This window comes from Harpia harpyja, chromosome 19 (genome assembly GCF_026419915.1).
Source record: "Harpia harpyja isolate bHarHar1 chromosome 19, bHarHar1 primary haplotype, whole genome shotgun sequence".
Classification (NCBI taxonomy): Eukaryota; Metazoa; Chordata; class Aves; order Accipitriformes; family Accipitridae; genus Harpia; species Harpia harpyja.
In genome coordinates this window covers 12,630,987-12,649,486 of record NC_068958.1, presented here as the reverse complement: position 1 = coordinate 12,649,486, position 18,500 = coordinate 12,630,987, and the positions used below count along the sequence as shown (strand labels likewise).

Here is an 18,500-nt window from a genome sequence, read left to right as displayed (position 1 = left end):
CTGTGGTTCCATCAGGGAAAAAAGGAAGATGATCATGAAAAAAGCGTAAGATGGATACCATGAAACACTCCTGCTACAGCAAGTCCTTCTCCTAACCATGAGAATTTACTAATTACACTGTTGTTTACCGCATGGACCATGATGATGAGCCTGTGAAAAGAAGTGCACTGATAAAACCATAAACAAGAATATTCAGTTGGAAGCTCGGCTGAGATGGCTGAAGGGCTCTGCAACCACAGCAAGACCCAAACATTGAACCCTCCTCTTGGGCAACCCATTTGCTTTGCCAGGCCATGGCTGGCTCAGCCCCAGCTGGATTTAGGTGTACTGTGTTGCTCCCAAGCCCAGTCCCACCATAACCACCTGCTAGTTTGTGTCCCTTTGAACCGAACCCAGGGCCAGCTTTCTCCCAACAGCCAAACCCCGAAGCTATCATATCAAATCAGCACAGAGAAAGTGCCCTCAGGGTTTATGGAGCAGATTGACTTTCACACCTCACTGGCCACACAGAAGAAACCCAATCTAAACAGCGTAACTTTGCATAACCGATTATTTTCACTGGGGTAATCTGAGCCCTCCAGTAAATGCCACTAAATGCTGCTGATCCAGGGAAGGCCCCGCTCGGGGAGGAACGGCCCAACTGCAGAAGGCAGCCAGAGTGAAGGCTCGTCAGAGCCCCTAAGGGCTGGTCCCTGCTGCGGGATGGGTTTCCTCCTGGGAGCGAAGGCTCAATCCTTTGGCACAGGCCAGTGTCTGCACAGAAGGAAGCATGAATAACTTTTTAGTGCCCAACTCATTTACATAGTCAGAAACTGGAGTGTGCAAAAATGATCCAAGTGAAGCACGCTAGCCAGAGCTGTGAGGCAGGCCGGTGTGCAAGAAGCTGTCTGGCTTTACTTGATGTCTTTTTAACTTTCTTTTCCACAATGTCCCACACATATTGAGAGGCTTCAGCTTTCAGGCTGACTCCCCAGTGAGCTATTATCCTTGCACATCGATCACTCCATCCTGTCACCAAACAGCCATTCACATGGCCTCGTTTGTAGGGAACTGTGCTCCTCCTCTGACTCCTCTGCCACCAACTTCCTTCTCTCCAACCACCAGCTCATTCCCTCCTGCAGGACCCGGCTCAGTGATCTCCCCTTCTTTAAAGTCCATGAAATTAGACCGTCAAATTAAAACCCTAACAGCTGCAGAGACGTGTCTGCCCACACCTCTGCAGGACACCCATACTCGCTGCCATGCCCGAGGCTCCAGGCAGGGGCACTGCCCCAGGATCAGGCTGCCAGAGGTGGAGCAGTCCAGGCCATCAGTACACCCGGGACGTAACTTGCTCCTGTGGTCCCTTGTGACTACAAAGCACTGATCCAGCTGCAAATGGGAACTCCCGTTTCAGCCGGATCAGTCTCAACATCTGGCTCCCCACAAGCCCCTTCCCCAAGCATGAGCTGCAAACGTGAGGGACGGACAAGTGGGCAGGGGACAAGGGGTTGCTGGGCCACCTTCCTGGCTGCAAGACACCTGATTGTAACCACAGTCATTTTAAGGGGCAGTTAGGAGAATAAACCTGGCTGTGCTCACCTTAAACATATGATATTCTCCTACTTCACTAAATTGCCTCAGTAGGAGTAGCTCCCCCAGAAACCACAAAGAGAAAAGCCGAGGTGGGGGTGGGAATGGAGAAGTTACTGGGGATGAGAGAAAAACAGGCTTTCACCTGCATCTTCCCCCAGCACTTCCCTGAATAAAAGGATGATCAACTCAGACTGTGTATCTTGAGTTAAGACAGGTAAATAATCTAAATCCACTTGTCCAGAGAAAACATAATGACTCACAAGAAGCATGCCCTGAATGTTACGTTTTCCCTTTGCCAAAACTCCTACGCTGTCATTTCTCCCTCTAAGCAATCTGGTGTCAGGAAACTGGAAGGTACTGGGCTGCCCTCTGGAAGAAAAGATTTTGTGCTATCAGGAGACTTTGTTCCAGATTAGCACACTCTCAGATAAACTCACTATAAAAATCTTCCTGCTACCAAGGGATTTCTATTGCCTTCTTGGGGGAAAAGAGAGAAAAATTTATCCTAAGCCTCTTATAAATGACTGACTCGATGATAGCATCCATGCCTAGCTCAGCAAAATCCCACCTTGGGCTTACAGCACACAATATAGCTGTATTTCATCAAGATAACTGCAAAATATAATCTTCTTCAAGACTGACACAATGTATAAATTGAGAAATTAATTTAAAAGCTTTCTGTTTCTCTTTTCACCAGGATACTGCTTTACCTGTCTCTGTTTCTGAAACACTGCATGATCCTTTGATGAAAGGGTTTACACAAACACAAAATGGTCTCTTCTTACATCAAGTGAGTCATTTAGACCACGTGAACATTATGGGGACAAGATCTTGAAAAGCCCAAACCCTATGTATGTTACTTACCATCTTCAACATCAGCTGAAAATGCCTTCACAGCAGTAGATGAAGAAGGAAATCATGTACTGTATCCCACAGGGGTCCACAGACATACAGTTTTGGCATAGGGTGTCATCTCATACAATTAATACTATGAATAACAGATATAGTTCATTTTATGCCAAAAGGAAGTTACACAGTTTAATGCCTAAAGGTCTTCAGATAAATGCTGTCAAGCAATTACAGATCTGGCAAATTCTACAATGAAGCCAAGTATGTGTAGCTCAGTGTATAATGCTGACTCAAACAAAAGATTCAAAAATGCCTAGAGATCACACATTCTTCTGAAGGAACAAAGGTCTGCTGCCAGTATTAACAGCTGCCCAGGCAAACACTGCAAATCTTGGAGGACTGCAAAACTGTTCATTCTCATGAAGCATGTAGCAGGATTTAATTGCATTTGCAACAACAGGGCAAGGGTTTTGTGCAGGATTCTCTACAGGATTTGGAAAAACATTGTCATAATACTACCTGTGCTACAAGATGGCCCACATCAAACTGTTTAGAAGAAAGGCTCCTTTCCGATGCTATTCAATCATCTTGATCTATGAAGGGAAAATAAAGGCCTGGAGGCCTTCTGGATGGATTCAAATCAATTCACTTCACATGATCTACTAATGAAGCTGGTCACTCCATTGTAAAAACAAGAACTTTGACTTTATTTAACTTTTAGTGTACAAGGTCTCTCAAATAATGAGATCCACTGATTGTATTGCTGGTTTATGTGTAGGATTACCATCCTGAGAACCCACCAGAATAAATATACAGCCATTCAAACACCAGGAGTTGGGCATCCCATCCTTACCATGACATACAAACAAAGAGCATTATAAGGGCACAAATGTCAAAAAGGAAGAGAAACTCCACAGTGTATAAAACATGGGAATTTTGACTTCTTGACACAGTCAATACACTGAACTCTGACCTCAGGAGGCACAGGGGACTGGAAACCAACAGAACTTAAATTGGCTACAAATCTCTTGTTTTCTCATGACATTTGAGAGAAAACATGGGGACAGTTTCTTTGGGACATATGGGAGTTATAGCTGTGTCACTGCCTTCTCCAGAGAGTTCTTCGCTTTCCTTACAGTCACTCCATCACTGTCACCCACTGACCTTTCATTACTTTCTCCCAGTGCACCAGCATCACTGCTGACCAATGCATTTCACGATCTGTCCAAACCCATGGGAGGAAGAAAAAGCCTTGTACAGAACTGTATAAAAGGACATTTACACTGCACTACATTGTGTCTTCTTTTCTATGCTAGTCTAAATACAAGTGCTGTTTTCACTGCCGATCGTTGTTTGCTTGTGCTGTTTCCACTGGCTAAAACCAGCATTTTTCTAGCTAGTGTTGCCCTCCAGGAAAAAACACACATTCATACCTTTCTTGCATTTAGCAGAGGAGAACAAAACTGGTTCCCAGGAATAAGGATGACTTCCTCAAAAGAAAACATTTGCTGTCAGCTGAGGTTTGACCTCTAATGGCTAATTTGGCATCATCATTTTGAGCACTGTAATACATAACACCATGAAAAATTAACAGCTTCCCCCCCCCCCCCAAAGTTTAATATCCGTCTGCAGCTTTGCAAGTGAAAATAAGAGAAAGGAAATAAATACACAAACGAAAACCTCAGGTACAGTCTCTCACATACCTCCACAAAAACAACCTAAAGACAAAGATCTGTAAAGGAAATTTCACTGGAAATCAAGCTTTTGCAGACACTGAGAAAGAAAGTCTGCAACATGAGACCGTCTTCCTTGAAGAAACACAGCTGATCTGCTGCATTCCCATATCTGACTTCCACTGGTCTGTGTAAAACATAAACTTCACGCTAACCCTATGAAAACAGTCAACATGCTAGAGAGACAACAGTCTGCTCCGAGCTGGTGAAAGGGGAAAAAAAAAGTCTCAGGCTGTCATTCTTCCCTTGCTGTGACCTTCATGCTCCACTGAATTTCTGAAGATACTGAAATCTTGGCAGGGAAGTGTACAGTCTGTGGGAACCAGGCAGCACTGTCCGGGCTCGCTGGTGAGAATTAGGCCCAGTAGAGCCCTTTTTTTGTGGGGCTCTGAGCTTTACATGGACAGCAGCACAGTGCTAAGCAGCTACAGGCTGGGAATTTTACAGAATTGGTGCTGTATGCACTCATGGATGGCGCAGAATGGACAGCATGCTGCTCACCCTCCTGCCTTGCACCCACGAGTTGGGGCTCGCTCAGTTTCCCCTGGGATCTCCACCTGGGAGCTTGGACGAGGCACGCTGATTCGGCATGCCCCCATGTCCCTGCATGTAATGGTGATCATTCACTATGAGCTCTCACTACAGTTTATAAAGCCTTAGCGATCAGCAAATAAAAATCTCAACTGGAGACTCAAAAGGAGCACAATTTGCCACGACAAATTATCACAAACCCTAACGCTATTTAACGACTGTCGTGTAAGAGGCACTCCAAATAAAAAGAGCTACATCCCTCTGAATGAAATGCTGCTGCGCCAGGGCTAGGTGCATTCACGACTGAATGCTCACATTCACACAGTCCTGGGACAAGTACCTTTTGAGGTCAATTCGCTCCCTCAACAATGTCTGCAGAGGCAGAATAATACCAGCTGTGCTTCCTGGCCAGAGTCTCAGCAGCACAAGTTGCAGATTACATCTAAATTGCCTAGCCCAGGATAAACAAAAAGATTAAGAGGGCCTTACCCTTTGTGTTGAACAATCGTACTCTGAAGCAAGAAATCACAGCCTACGTAGTGGGTAGGCACAGGGCTGAGTTTTCAGTTTGGGTTAAGGGCTGGTGAGGAGTAAGCAGCTAACTCACACATCTGGGGAAACCACAGATGCTGTTAATCACAGGTTTTCCTGACCTGTAGGCGCTGACAAATTGCATCCTATGGATGAACCTTTTATTAAACCACAGAGGGTTTCAAAACGATATTCTCTTTCTCAGCATTCCCAAGTCAACAAAATCCGGTGTGCATGACCCTTCTTAGTTCTTCATTTAGATGGTGACACAGCCCTGTCCAAAGAGATTTCAGGGCTGAAAGGAAGTAAATAGGGACACGATGTTACATCAGTGGAAGGCATCTCAAAAGCTGAAACGTGGGCTTCGTGAACTGACATTTTCAAAATTCTTTGATGGTTGCCTCAGCCCCATTTCAGTTGCAGACACTTTTTGTCCTAAGCAACTCCTGAGACAAATCCCTCACTGTCTGCCGGGGCAGAAACATTTTATGAAATACGTAGCCTTTAAATTCTACTGGTTTTTCGCTGCGCATGGGGAAGGACAACTGGTACATTTAAAAGAATAAAATGACTGTTGCTCAGGCCAGGAGAGGTGACCACAAAAAATTGCCCTGGTCCCACTTCCATGACACGCTAGAGCAGGGAGATAGCTGCTCGGCTCACAAGTTAGTGAGAAAGATGATGTCTGGCAGTTCTCATCATCATCTGGACCGACAGAGCAACCCACATAAAAGGAACAAAAAAGCCTGCTGATCAGATTGGTGTGACAGAGGCTCATGAGAGACATGCACATTTTCAATCTAAACGACAGCTTGAAGGATCTATATTACTAATTATCGACTAATATTGCCAGAGTTCCCAGGCTGGCTTCAAAGGTTCTTGCAAAGTGCCCCAAGCACAGGGTTTTTCATCTAATCATAAGGCCTTTTTCTTTGTCCCTGCTAAATGGATTGCTCCATACTGGGCTCCCTCTGTGTAAATCAGCTTGCACATGATGAGCTTTGCAGCAATGAAATTTGTTACCTTAACCACAAAAAACCAGAAACATTTGCTGCAACTGTTAGAACACTTTTGCACCTAATTTCAAAAAAAATGGTGGTTTCCTCTCTTCCTCCCCCCTCCTCCCTGCCTACTCCTAATCCCATGCTAACACCTTTCTAAAAGGCTGGGGTGAGCAGCTTTGAAACTGAAAGAGCAGGGAAGGGGGAAAAAAAAAAAGATACCAGATCTCCAGACAATGAAGTAAAGCAGCTATCTCTCACATCCTGCAGTGCTCAGGCTGAGGTCACAAGTTAAACAGGACATCAGAATAGGTGATGTAATTTGCTTATTTAGGATCAGAGCATTCAGTGAAGTGAAAGAGACAACCTATTTGAATTTGCAGATAAACCTATAATAAATGCAGGGCTGTTCAGTTGCAGAAACTGCAGCTGGAGCCTGAGATTTTTTTTCCCTGCACATTTATTTTTGCAGGGGATATAGTTGCAATCATTTTTCCTTGCAGGAAAGCCTTGAAACCTCACCTGGGATCAGCCTCCCATTGCGTTAGATATTGTTCAAACAGGGTCCCTGCCCTGGACAGCTTAAAGGCTAAAGGGTCAAGTCAAAGAGAGGGTGGGAAAGGAAAGAAAGGCCCAAGGGAGGCAAGGAGGTGGCACACCCACACCGCAGGACCCAGGTCCCCCAGCCCACTCCCTCCCTCGTACAACAGTAAAGCTTCAGGCTCAAAATTGAGCTGAGCAGCAGTTACACTTTCAAGTAAAGCGTAACTTAGCTTTTCTGAAGATGGACAGGCCCGCCTGGCTCCAAATCTGTCTGCAGAGCCTCAAACCAGCAAGGATTTTACAGCAAAGTTATAAACCTTTAACGATGAGGTTCTTCTACAACAGGAGTAATTTATCAGCAATCCCGTACAACACTGAACACACTGTTTTCCCTTCAAACCATCGTGACAAACACTTGTGATATAAAGATTTAAAGCTAACAACTTGCACTGTTTATCTCCTCAGTTTATCACCATTCAAACCGTAATTTCACCCTGTCAGTGCCGCACAGAGCGACATTACTCACAACCGAGGGCTGCCAGCCCCTTGCCTGAATTTATTTTCTTTGAGACAAGTGTTTTTTCACTGACAAGAAGTTGGCTAGGCCAGACACCATACCTTAGCCAAAGGGAGCAAAACGTCCTGGGTACCTCAGGCTCACCGAGAAAGCAGTAAACGAAGAGGCATTGTGCACACTGCCAGGTCAGCAGATGCAGTCTACACCTGCTTCAGATGGGTCTTCAATCAGACGGCACAGAAAAGCAAGATGGAAAAAGCCATGCCAGTCATCCAGGTAATACCTGCCAAAACATGTCTGTTTTCAAGAGTTTCTTTATGAGACTGGGGTGGAGTTCATGTCCTCCTACTGTCCTACCAGGCCATACCCAAATGTCAAAGCAGGCAGGCATGCCCACTGCACGGACACCACATCTGAGCGAGGGTGGCTGCGGCACTAGGAAGGGTGGGAGATAACCTCCTCCTTGAATGCACGGACCTGTGAGAGGAGCCAAATTTCATCCCCCCTAGAAAATAACCTAGCTGTTAGATGTTTGTATCCATAAAGTAGCCATCCAGTAGGTCACCTTCTTTAGCAAGTTTGTTTTTTTTTTTCTTTCTTAAATGCTAGTTCTGTGTTAGAACTTCCTCCAAGTTGTCAAGAGCAGAGGATCACTGATCTTCCACTCAAGGCAGGTTGCTAGCTGACCCTAAGGGTGCTTACAACAGCCCCTGACAACTCCACAAAGATCTTCCTGACTCGTGTAAGGGACCAATGTGCTGAATTTATCATGTAAGAGCACCCTCCAGCACGCATTTCATGTCACCCCTTTCTGAAGGAGCTACTTTTGGGTAACTGAAAAGAAGAAAAGCTGTATACAAGATATTCAAATGTGTGCAGAGGTGACAGACAAAAGACATTTGCATTTCAAATAGAGGGTATGGGTTTATTTCAAATATTTTAAGGCTATGAAATGTAAGACTTCTCAGGGTTTTTTTGCATGTCACCAAAAGATACAACTCATTTTCACTGAGCACCCCTAAAATGTTCCTCACTGAAGGCAATACCAGGCCTGGCCAAACCTACTGTGCACAGGTGGCTCCTCCATGACCATCAACAGAGTCCTTAAGATGCAGCACTTGAGAGACACATGCAATGAGAAGATCATACTTGGCAGGCCACAACTGACGCAGCCAGCAGCGGTCTCCATTTCTGGAGCCTTTAACCAGAGTAACCAAGTCAAAGCCCAGGACAACTGAAAGCAGAAATGCTGAGAAGCCCATGGGTGAAATTCTTCGTGCACTTGCTTCTCTAAGTCAGACAGAGGTGACCAGTATTTGCCATTGTTTTAAACAGAAAAAGGCAGTATTTTGGCAGGGTTAGAAAGCAAGCCCATTCTTTATATCTGCAAAAGAGAGACCGTCCATTCCTGCTGAGGGAGTTGACAGAGGAAACATATTTTACAGCAATCTTGGGTACAACATTGAATTAGGACCTATTTTTACCGTGTGCTCTGCACCACACGCATTAATTGTTACAGCAACAATATTTGCTGACACTCTCTCTCAAATCATTTACAGAATAGAAGCCCAAGAGACAAAACAAGCCCTTGCTCCATGAGACAGAGAGAGTCAGGCAGGATGCCACATTGCTTCCTGTGACACACAGAAAACGCTTATCTACGATGGATGATCGCAGCCGATAACCCAACTCCAGCGCTCTGGCAAGCACAGCAGGGCTGTCCTTTGCTGCCGGGCCCACAGTTCAGACACCGTCCAGCCGAGCTCCACGAAGGCGAGGAAGGAGTGTGGCCCAGGTTATCCATCAGTATTACCCGGCTTCCTCCTCCTGCCCAGCACGTATGCAGCAGCACTTGGGTGTTTCTGGAGGTCCCGGCTTGCACGCCATCCGCTCTCCCCTGCTACAGGACAGCCAAAACCCTCGGTCACCCATTAGCAATACACATTTCTGCAAGGAGGTGGCAGACCTCAAAGCAGTTTGCAAGCCCTGAGGTCTGTAACCCGGTTAAGGACCAGAACAGGCAGTATGGAAGGCACATCTCAGCAGTTTAAGGATCTAGCCTCCATCCTAATTAAGCCCAATTAGGTTTGCAGAGAATTAGGATGTTTCAGAAAGAATTTACAAATGAAGTGCTGAGGTCTCCGTTGGCCACAGTGGCCCCATAACACCCTCTTTAAGGCAGAAATTTGCCATGCACTTATGCAGTATGGTCCTTCTCAACCTGCTGCCCGCCGCTCTCCCCCTTGCGCACAGACCTACTGAGAGCTGCAGCGCCCAGCGCTCCTGGGTCATGGCTGCACGTCTGCTGGACATGCGCAGCTGTAAGAGCTTGGACTGTCCTCAAGAGCAATGGCAACGTATTAGTGAAACTTGTACAGTCAGAAGAGGACAGCTGAACAAAACCAGGTCCAAAATGCCAAAGCCTTAAATGTAGGTAAATATATGATTCAGAACACAGAGTGGTTTGACAAACAGCAGCATCTTCCCATGCCTAGCAGTACAAAACATGCAGCTGTTCCACCACCACAGTTTACAGGGAAGGCATTTCTCCTGGAAGTAAGAGAACATTTAGTATATATTCCTAGCCAGACTGATTACCCCTATTTATATTGTAAACTAAGACAGCACGTACCAAAAAGCCATATAGTTAAACAGTTCCAGACTCCAGATCATGGGCAAGGGGTCAGTTTTACATCGCATGCTGCACAGTCTTCTGCATTTATTACAGATATATCACAGTGTTTTCCGCAGCATGGTTTTTTGTGTGTGCTTATTCTTGTGGTATTTCAACAACCATCAGGAAGAACACTGCTATTTTATGGGATCTCAGGGAATCGGAGAATTCACAAGGTTTTTTAAAGGTTTTTTTTTAAATAGCAAAGAAGCCAGCATGCCACTATATAACAACTGCAATCTGTTCTTGGAACAATAAAACCGCAAGACTGAACTCAATATCTTATATCTGAATATACACATTTATCCTGAAGTAAGATCAACCCATATTATGTCGATCCAATCTGCATGGTGTTACGTCATTCTCCTCTTATAGACAACCTGCACAGCTGGACACCTCTCATTTTCTCTGTAAGTTACAGATACAGTTTCAACAACCGACATCAGATATAAGCAGAGGTCTAGAAAATGCTCTCTGGTGAGTTTGCTCAGAAGTCATTGCTATTCCTACAACACTTGTGCTGTTCCACCAGGCCAGGAGACCCCGTGAGCTCGACCACAAGGCACTGAGCCAGACTTCACTGAAGTGTTCAGCTGGCTTGTTTATTCCTATGAGAAAGCTCCTTTTCTAGCCAGATTTGCAGTTTCTTCTTTTTCTCTCTTTAAACACTGATAAGATGAGAGATGTTGAAGTTGCAAGTCGGTTTATATTACAGTTTGTGAAGGGATAGGTTTCAGCGTGTTACTGTAACAAATACAAAAGTGAAATTGGAAGAGATGGAGATTTGAGCTAACACAATTAAAATTTCTTCTTAACAACAATCCACAGATAACTAATGCCAAACACAATCTGGAGTCATCAACTAGCATGGACATGAATTAACCTAATAGCTTCTGAAAAAAAAAATACAGTCCTAAAAAAAAAAAAATCCTCCTATTAAAGTAATTAAGTGTTATCAGAATCACAGAGCCATAATTAAACATGGTTTCTAATTAAAACAGCATGCGTCCTAGACAGAGAACACAGCAACAAAGAGACTATAACCATGATAGTCAATGCTAAAACACATGCCAAGTACCAAAAATCAGAAAAACAGCAGTTTCTAGCAAAGCTGCAGATGCAGTGCCTCTGCTCTTCTGACTTAGTCATCAACACTTCTGATGGATGTTAGCACACTCTGAACTCCTCACAGCTTTGCAAGACGTTGCCAAAGTTCAAGCAGAAATCTTGGGAACTAAGTAGAAGACACTGAGTGTAAGACCCAAAAAGCTGAAGCAGTGCCTGCTGCACACAAAACGGCGAGCGAGCATGAACTTTAACTCAGAGAAGCCTTGTCCTACCTGGCAGCGGCTGAAGATATCTGCCAGGGATACTTGAACGTTGAAGTGCTTCAGAACCTGCAGGGCCTGTTCTTTTGCCTTTTCTGAGCAGTTCACAGAGAAACACCTTCCTTCTGCCACCTGGGACTGCAGCTTCAAAAGACAAGTCGTAAACCAAAAAGGCAGTAAATGAGGCACTCCATGCATCATGATCCATGTTTTTTTTTTCCTAATACACTTGGTTTGGTTTTAATTACAAATAATATTGGGAGTTAGTATGTGTTTACAGTCTAAATTTTGATCTAACAAGCACAATTGGTAATTTAACACTTAGCCACTGCTGCAATAGCTCTGAGACTACTGAAGCACTGCAGCATTTTTTTCATATATATATATATGAAATTTGATTGCCCAAGTCCCCTTCAACTTATAATTGGGTGGTGTGGTGCTGACAGGGGTAGCAAGAGTAAACTTAAGTTAATCAGAGCTTTCACGTGATACCTGGCCAGATCACACAGAGTATGCAAAAGCACAATGATGCAGACGATGTCCAATGACAGTTTTACCACTTCAACCCTTCTAGTTTATACACCATTTCACCTGGAGTTCACTGATGGCCAATGAATTTGAAGTGGTTGATGTGGACAGTCCCTCGATGTTTGTTCCACATTTAGCACAGAAGTTTGTATCTGGGAACAAGCACTGGGAAGTTCCAGACACATCTTTATGAACATCATGAATACTCACAGCAAGGTGGGATCAGCTACATGCAAAGGAGCCTAGCAGAGCCATCCTGTCCTCACATAGACCATACAAAGGCAAAGGAACAAAGGGAACCAGACATTTCCCAGGACAGTATCGTACACTGGGAAGCAGTTATTTTCCTTTTGCAATTCCTACACAGTACTTTGAAGTTAAAGCTTTGCCAAATAAGATCATGCTGGATGCTGAATTACCTATCACATCAACTGTAGGGTCAAGGAACCACAGCCTGGATAAGGAACCTGTAGCGTGGCACAGCTGCACTTGCCTCAGTGTCTCATCATGGGGGGAGTTTTCTTCAATGTTCAGCTATTATGTAGGAAATTAGCAACCTACATTCTGCAAATACTCCAACTAGCTACTTGAGTAGTTGGGAGCTTTTATACCGATAGCTTGTATCAAAGCAGGCCTGCACTCTGACTCATGTGTGTAATCCAGAGTACTTGCACTCTTCCAAATGAATTTTTGGGCAGTAACAAAGCACAAAGGACCTGCAGCAGGCATCATAACATTGCAACCACTGACTTGACAGGTTCAGTATATTCCCACCAACACTCCATTTTGAAGTGTGTCTCATGAAGGGCTCTGAACATCTGGTGCTGAGGGTAAGGTTGGGGTTTGCTTTGGTTTTTTTGTGTATCTATAGGAACACTAAACCTCTACAGCTTCCACCGGGACCCATGCTTGGTGGCTTTCATTCTCTCCCTTCCAAGCCTGAAGAAACATCTTTAATTGTTGTGTGTTATGTCAGCATGGAGCCAGTCACTAAACAAGAATCTTTGTGATAAAAAGCATGGGAATTGAGCTGCCTTTCACCTGCCAGTGAGGCCAAACAGAAACACTTTGTTCTGGATTGCTTGGCTAGATTTCCACTCCCTGCCCCCAACGGAGAGCAATAGCTCTCTCCACTGATGCAGTACTGAGTATAAAAAAAATTTCACCCCAAGCTTTGGTCATTCAGAACAGCAAACCTCTCAAGACCCTTAATGTAGTTTTTAGTGCAGAACACATGAAAAAGCCAAGCCAGCTGTTGCATTCACATCTGACTTTTCCTCTTCTCTACACTGCACATCCCAGACCACGCAATGATACAACGCCAGAAAAATGCCAGAAGCTCTGAACACTTACAGTCTGATATGGGAGTCCAGAGGTTAAAATGACTCTTCCTTCCTGTCGGGCAATCTGGAAAAAACAGTAAAAATCATAATGAACATCGGCTGAAGTTACACTGGATTCAAGCTTTTCTTTCAGTCAAAGCAGAGAGAACATGAACTGGTGATATCGGGTCTTTGTCTCTGGTGTCAACATACACTAGGCCAAGAGTATCTGGGTCTGGTTCAACAATACGCTCTTGACAGCAATAGCAGCTCAAGGTATTGCTCGCTCACTATATGTCCCCTCCCTGCCAATACCCGCCTTGCCTCACATGTGCTGGAACAAGCTACTTGTGCATCTGCACTGCAGATGGCCCAGGGAACCGATCCACCTTGAAATAATCCTATCAAAAACTTTTCTATCTTTTTTTTTTTTTTTCCTTAACCCAAACTATTTCTATTTCCCTGGTCTGGTTCACAAAGAAGCAAGCAGTTCTGTTCGCACAGCAATGCACAGGGGAGAAAGTAAAAAGTAACCTAAGCAGGTAATTCCAGCAAAAAAAGTACCATTATATGTGTCTGCAAACTTCATAGACATTAACAGAACGATGCTTGCTCCACTCCTTAAAGGTAAGTCGGTGTTATTCTCCCAGCAGCCGAAGAGCAGACATACAGAAATTACGCACCCTTTCCAGGCTGCAAAGAACATCTCCATTGAGAGACTTGCAACCCTACGCTTTTATCAGAGGTCTTGTCCTTCAAGGGAAAGGTCTGTGCTGAATTATCAGGGGACTCATTACCCACACTTCTGACCTTCACAATAGAGTGAGAGACACTTTCAAATGGTTTGGTGCCAAAAGGAGATACTAAATCTGGAACCGCAATTCTTCACAAGGATGAAAGTGTGACTGATCTTCGTATGATTAAATGACATCCCTCCCTCCCACCCCTTCATCCCCTCATGTAGAAGGGAAATAGTTTCATGGCCATAGCGATAGAAGGATTCCCATGTGAACCGGCACTTCAGCTCTGCTAGTGCTGACAAGAGATTGGCACTTTGAGGTAGGCATGAGGTTATTTCTCTTCTCTGGCTTGGATTCTGTTGGAAGCCCTCATATTTTTCACTGTTTCCAGATGTGTGTCACAGAGGTCTCTCTTCTGGATCAGAGTTTCAGAAGCTCTCTCTGGATCATCCTCTAACCCTAGCAGGAGGACACATTTGGGATCAGAGTCCTGCTGCACCTCCCAGACAGTCTGACACCACCAAGCATAACCAAGGAACACTGAAAAAAACAAACCAAGATTTTAAAACTCTATCTTGGATAGCTATTCTCTTAAGACCCGCTGGACCTATGGCAACATGAAACAAGGGGGAGAAGGCTCTGAAGGCACAAACTCCCTGTGCAGTCAACTAAGCAACCATTTTTTTCCTATCTTGACCTTTCAGGTAGCCACTTCCCTCCGTTTTTTGTGAAGTCACTCTTTGGCTGCCAGTTCTCCACTGAGAAAGCAATTGGCAACTTCTAAAGCGTCTTCCTACAGGCAGAATTACCGGATTTCTTTCAAAATCAACCCTCTCTCTCAATAAAGGAAAAAATCTCCAAGAACAGGAACCTTGAAGTGGCAGCAGAGACACCCTGCGCTGCATGCAATCCTACTACACACAGTTTGGGTGACTGAACAGTCCTGCCAACAAACCACCCTCACGGCACATTAGTGAGAGAAGTCCAGTAAGGCAACAGCAAAAGTTCACCACAGTGGTTTGCTGACAAGGGAAAAGAGATGTGAAATTCCTTCAGACCCACGTGTGCTTCAGGGTAAGCGAGGATTTCACAGCTGGAACACTCCATTCTGACTTCCTGCATCCAGGGTTAATTAGTTCAAGCTTGATAAATCCCCTTATCTAAATGGCTCTGCAGAGACAGGCAAAGAACATCAAATAAAAAGGAGAAAAGCAATAACTCTTCCAGCATGTTTTTCCGCCTCTGGAACAATGACTGGGAGAAGCACGCAGAGCCAGAAAAGCCACGTGATAGCACACATCTGACTGAAACCACAGAGGACACGTGCTGAAGAAAAGGGCACAATTCCTTCTTTTCCTCTGAAAGAAATAACGGACGGCAGTGCTGGGACCATCCGGAAGATGTGTGCTTGGAGATGCAAATAAAAGGAGAAGAACGACCAGAGTAGCGTGTTGGGGTGGGTGTCAGGGACTTGTGCTCCATCCCAAGTGCTGCAGGGAGGGCACTGGCCTCAGTTTCACAATCTATTAAAAGGGTAGTATCAACTTCCTCTGGAAAAGGCTTAGACTTTCTGAATAGAAAGCACTGCCTAATAACTTGGTATTATTATTTAGCCCTTAACGTGCCTGTCTGTTCAGCCAACTTTCATCTTGCAGAGATGAACGAACTCAAATGAATTACTACAAGAGAGACCTGGAAGGGCAACGACTGATGAGAGAGGACAGAGAGAGACCATATGTTTTGAAGCCAGCAGCAGAATGATTTGTGACAACCTAAAGGATCCTGAATTAAGGCCAAAGAAGGTTTCAAGAAACAGCAGCACAAGGCTGTAGATTTGTAATTTAAAATCTGCAAAGCCCGTGCATGACACGTGTTGGGCAATGCCACATGTCCTTGAAGAGGCAAACTGCAGTGCTCCCTCTGCAAGACAGCAGTCCAGGAAAAGCTGTGACCCCTCCTTTGCAGTGGCAGAGGTGAAGCAGTGATCCAGGGCCTAGGCCAGCAAGGTCCCAGTTTGGACAAAAAGGGAACAGACAGAAAGCATCTGCTCCAGGATGTGTGCTGGAAAAGCACGCTACTAGAGAAGTGGATCGTAAACCTCAATCCAAGCCTCAAGCTCCCTACCTATTATCTCAGGGTCTTTTAAAATAGATAATAAACCAAGAGCTTAATAGCTATGAACACACTCAGTCCAGTCCTGCAGTGCACTTGCTGTACTGCTGGTATTTCAACCCTAGACTTCTCTTCAGCATTCCTGAAAACCATAAATTGTAGAGAGTTATTGCATGATTTCATAATGTGGCCTTAAGTACCACACCAAAACCATTGACTCAATTTTGTTTCTTAATGTAGACCCATTTGTATCAAGGTCTCCAATGAAAGACATTCTCCTCCTGCTGACCAAACATCAAAAGCAAAGTCTTGATCTTAAAGGCAGAACAGTTCTTCATCTCTCCTCTGCGAATTTACTCTGCAGACTGGTGGGGAGGTAAAAAGACTAGCAAACCCGAAGAATGTCGTTTACATAAAAAATATGGAAAAAGACATTCAAAGCTGAGATGAGATCAGAGATTAGATTCCCCCATTACACGAAGCTCTGCTCACTGCAGTATTAGAAGTCCCCTTTGTGTCCCATGGCTCCAAACCAGTCCAGGGCAATTTAGATCCAGGTGCACATTGCTCTAACTGGCTCCTGAGATCCATCCGAGCCTGGCCCTCCTCTCCGACTTGCTAGTTCACCTGGAGTTTTGGGGGGAGTACGTGTAACCTTGCAAGGGAATCTTCTACACCATGGGAGCTGCAGGAAGCCAGTTCTACCAGCCTTCTGGTTATTATCACACTTCAAAAGATACCAGTTTGCCTTAGCGTGCAAATTATTCTCAGAGATGAGGATGATTTTGAAGACCAAGAGCACAGTCCATTAAAAAAATAAAAGACGCTAACCACCAACTCAACTGAAGGGGCTCTTAGATTCCACCAAGTCTCTTCTTAGAAATTAGTGACCTAAGAGACTACCAAAATTTTCTTATAAGCTTCTGCTTCACTCCTGAAGTACAACATTGCAAGATCTACCGTAGTCACTTCAAGGCTGGTGGGTGATCCTTCAAGGTTAGTACAAGAAGCATCCCACTGTCTACCTGATTCTGCAAAATTGCAGAGAAAAGAGGAACACCCACTGAAACTTTCCCAATTCCTTCCAATTATCCATCTAGAAGGCCCAAAAGATAGGTTTAAGATTCTCTGCAGAGAAGTTTGCAGAAGACAAGCTGGAAGACCTGTCTAGAAACACCACAGGCATAGGACATAATTTAAATAAAGAAAAATCTATTAATTGGAAATAACATGTTGCTTATAGGAATAAGTACAAATGCAAAGGGTGGCTTACCCCAGTAATGGCACCTGCACACACAGAAGGATGCTGCATAAGAGAGAACAAATCTCCGCATTCTTTACCAGATGGAGTCATTCATTATTTTGGGATGGAGTCAGAAGCCCCTGGTGAGGAAGGGCTGGATGCATACAGCCCTTCTCAGAAGTGGCCTCCCTGTTTTGCCACACAGCAGGGAGCCAGGCTTGGGCCAGACTGGGCCACTACCCAAAGCCCTCTAGAAGGGCCTCCTACCCAAGGTGCAGGACTGGAGCAGTGCTGCCAGGCAAGGACTTGTTTCAGGGAAAGCATGTGCTGAATCCCCCCAGCTCTCCATGCACAGGCTGCTAAAGTCAGGTAAAGGAGCTCGTCCAGCACACTTGTTACAAATTTCATCTCCTAGCTGCATACCTGCTTTGCCAAACACTTGTGTGCATTGAGCTACAGCAGCTAGGATATAAATGTAACACAGTTAAAAATGTTATTGCCACCCCACCGAATGAGAAGACTTGGAAAATGACATGGCACCCGTACTTGGACACAAAGCTGCTCTTCCTGGAGAGGCTGGTGCTCATGAACAGAGGCTAAAATGTTTTTGTAAGGACAGACCGTGAGCAATTTGTCTTCAACATGAGGGCAGATTTAACCAGAGAAATTTTCAGTCTGAATTTCTACTATCTTTCCATTTTTAAAGATTTTCTGTGTTTGTGCTTATGACAGGTGACTTTTCATCAGTCACTTCTCCAGTCAACTCCTAATTAAATGGCACCATTAAATACACAGAATGCAAACTGGTGTCATCTCACAGCAGCTAAATACGGACATACGGAGGGATACACTGGCTCATGGTGCCAGAGGTCCTGCTCTCACGGGCCAGAAGATCTGAGATTGCAGATCTGGCATGATAAACTCGCCATGACAACTGTTGTCCAAGATAAAACATTTAGCCAATAATAGCAGCACAACATGAAGCAGGACACAGGACACAGACTTCATGTTTAGCCTGGGAATGGGGTTTCTCAAACCAATTACTGCCACACGCGTTAGTCTAAAAGAAAAAAAAATTAAAAAAATCCATAGCTGCCCAAGCATAACCTACAAAGCTCTCAGGCTTTTAAGTTTGATCTCAGTAGAGTGTGAAGGACAAGACCCATCTGCCTACCAATACCTGAAGTCACTTTAAGAAGCAACAGGAATGAGAACAATAAGGAGCAAATGCCAGGTGATTCAGGAGTTCTTGGCACAAGGAGATGTGTAATAT

The 18,500-nt window shown here is 44.6% G+C and overlaps 1 protein-coding gene across 14 annotated transcripts in view; it reads right to left on the bottom strand.

Moving 5' to 3' along the window:
- EXD3 (exonuclease 3'-5' domain containing 3) overlaps positions 1–18,500 on the bottom strand; it is a 295,489-nt gene that overhangs the window by 126,180 nt on the left and 150,809 nt on the right. For 9 of the 14 annotated variants that reach the window (XR_008239335.1, XR_008239338.1, XR_008239337.1 and 6 more), the window contains exons 19-20: positions 13,164–13,217; positions 11,295–11,426 (exon numbers count right to left, since the gene is read on the bottom strand). Coding sequence is in view for 9 of the 14 variants with exons in the window: in XM_052815030.1 (XP_052670990.1) it covers positions 11,295–11,426; positions 13,164–13,217 (186 nt within the window). In the remaining 5 variants the exon portion in view is untranslated. Of the gene's footprint in view, positions 1–6; positions 3,987–4,030; positions 5,515–11,294; positions 11,427–13,163; positions 13,218–13,575; positions 14,413–18,500 lie in introns of those variants that run through there. The other 5 variants (XR_008239339.1, XM_052815037.1, XM_052815038.1 and 2 more) reach the window with 5 other exon arrangements.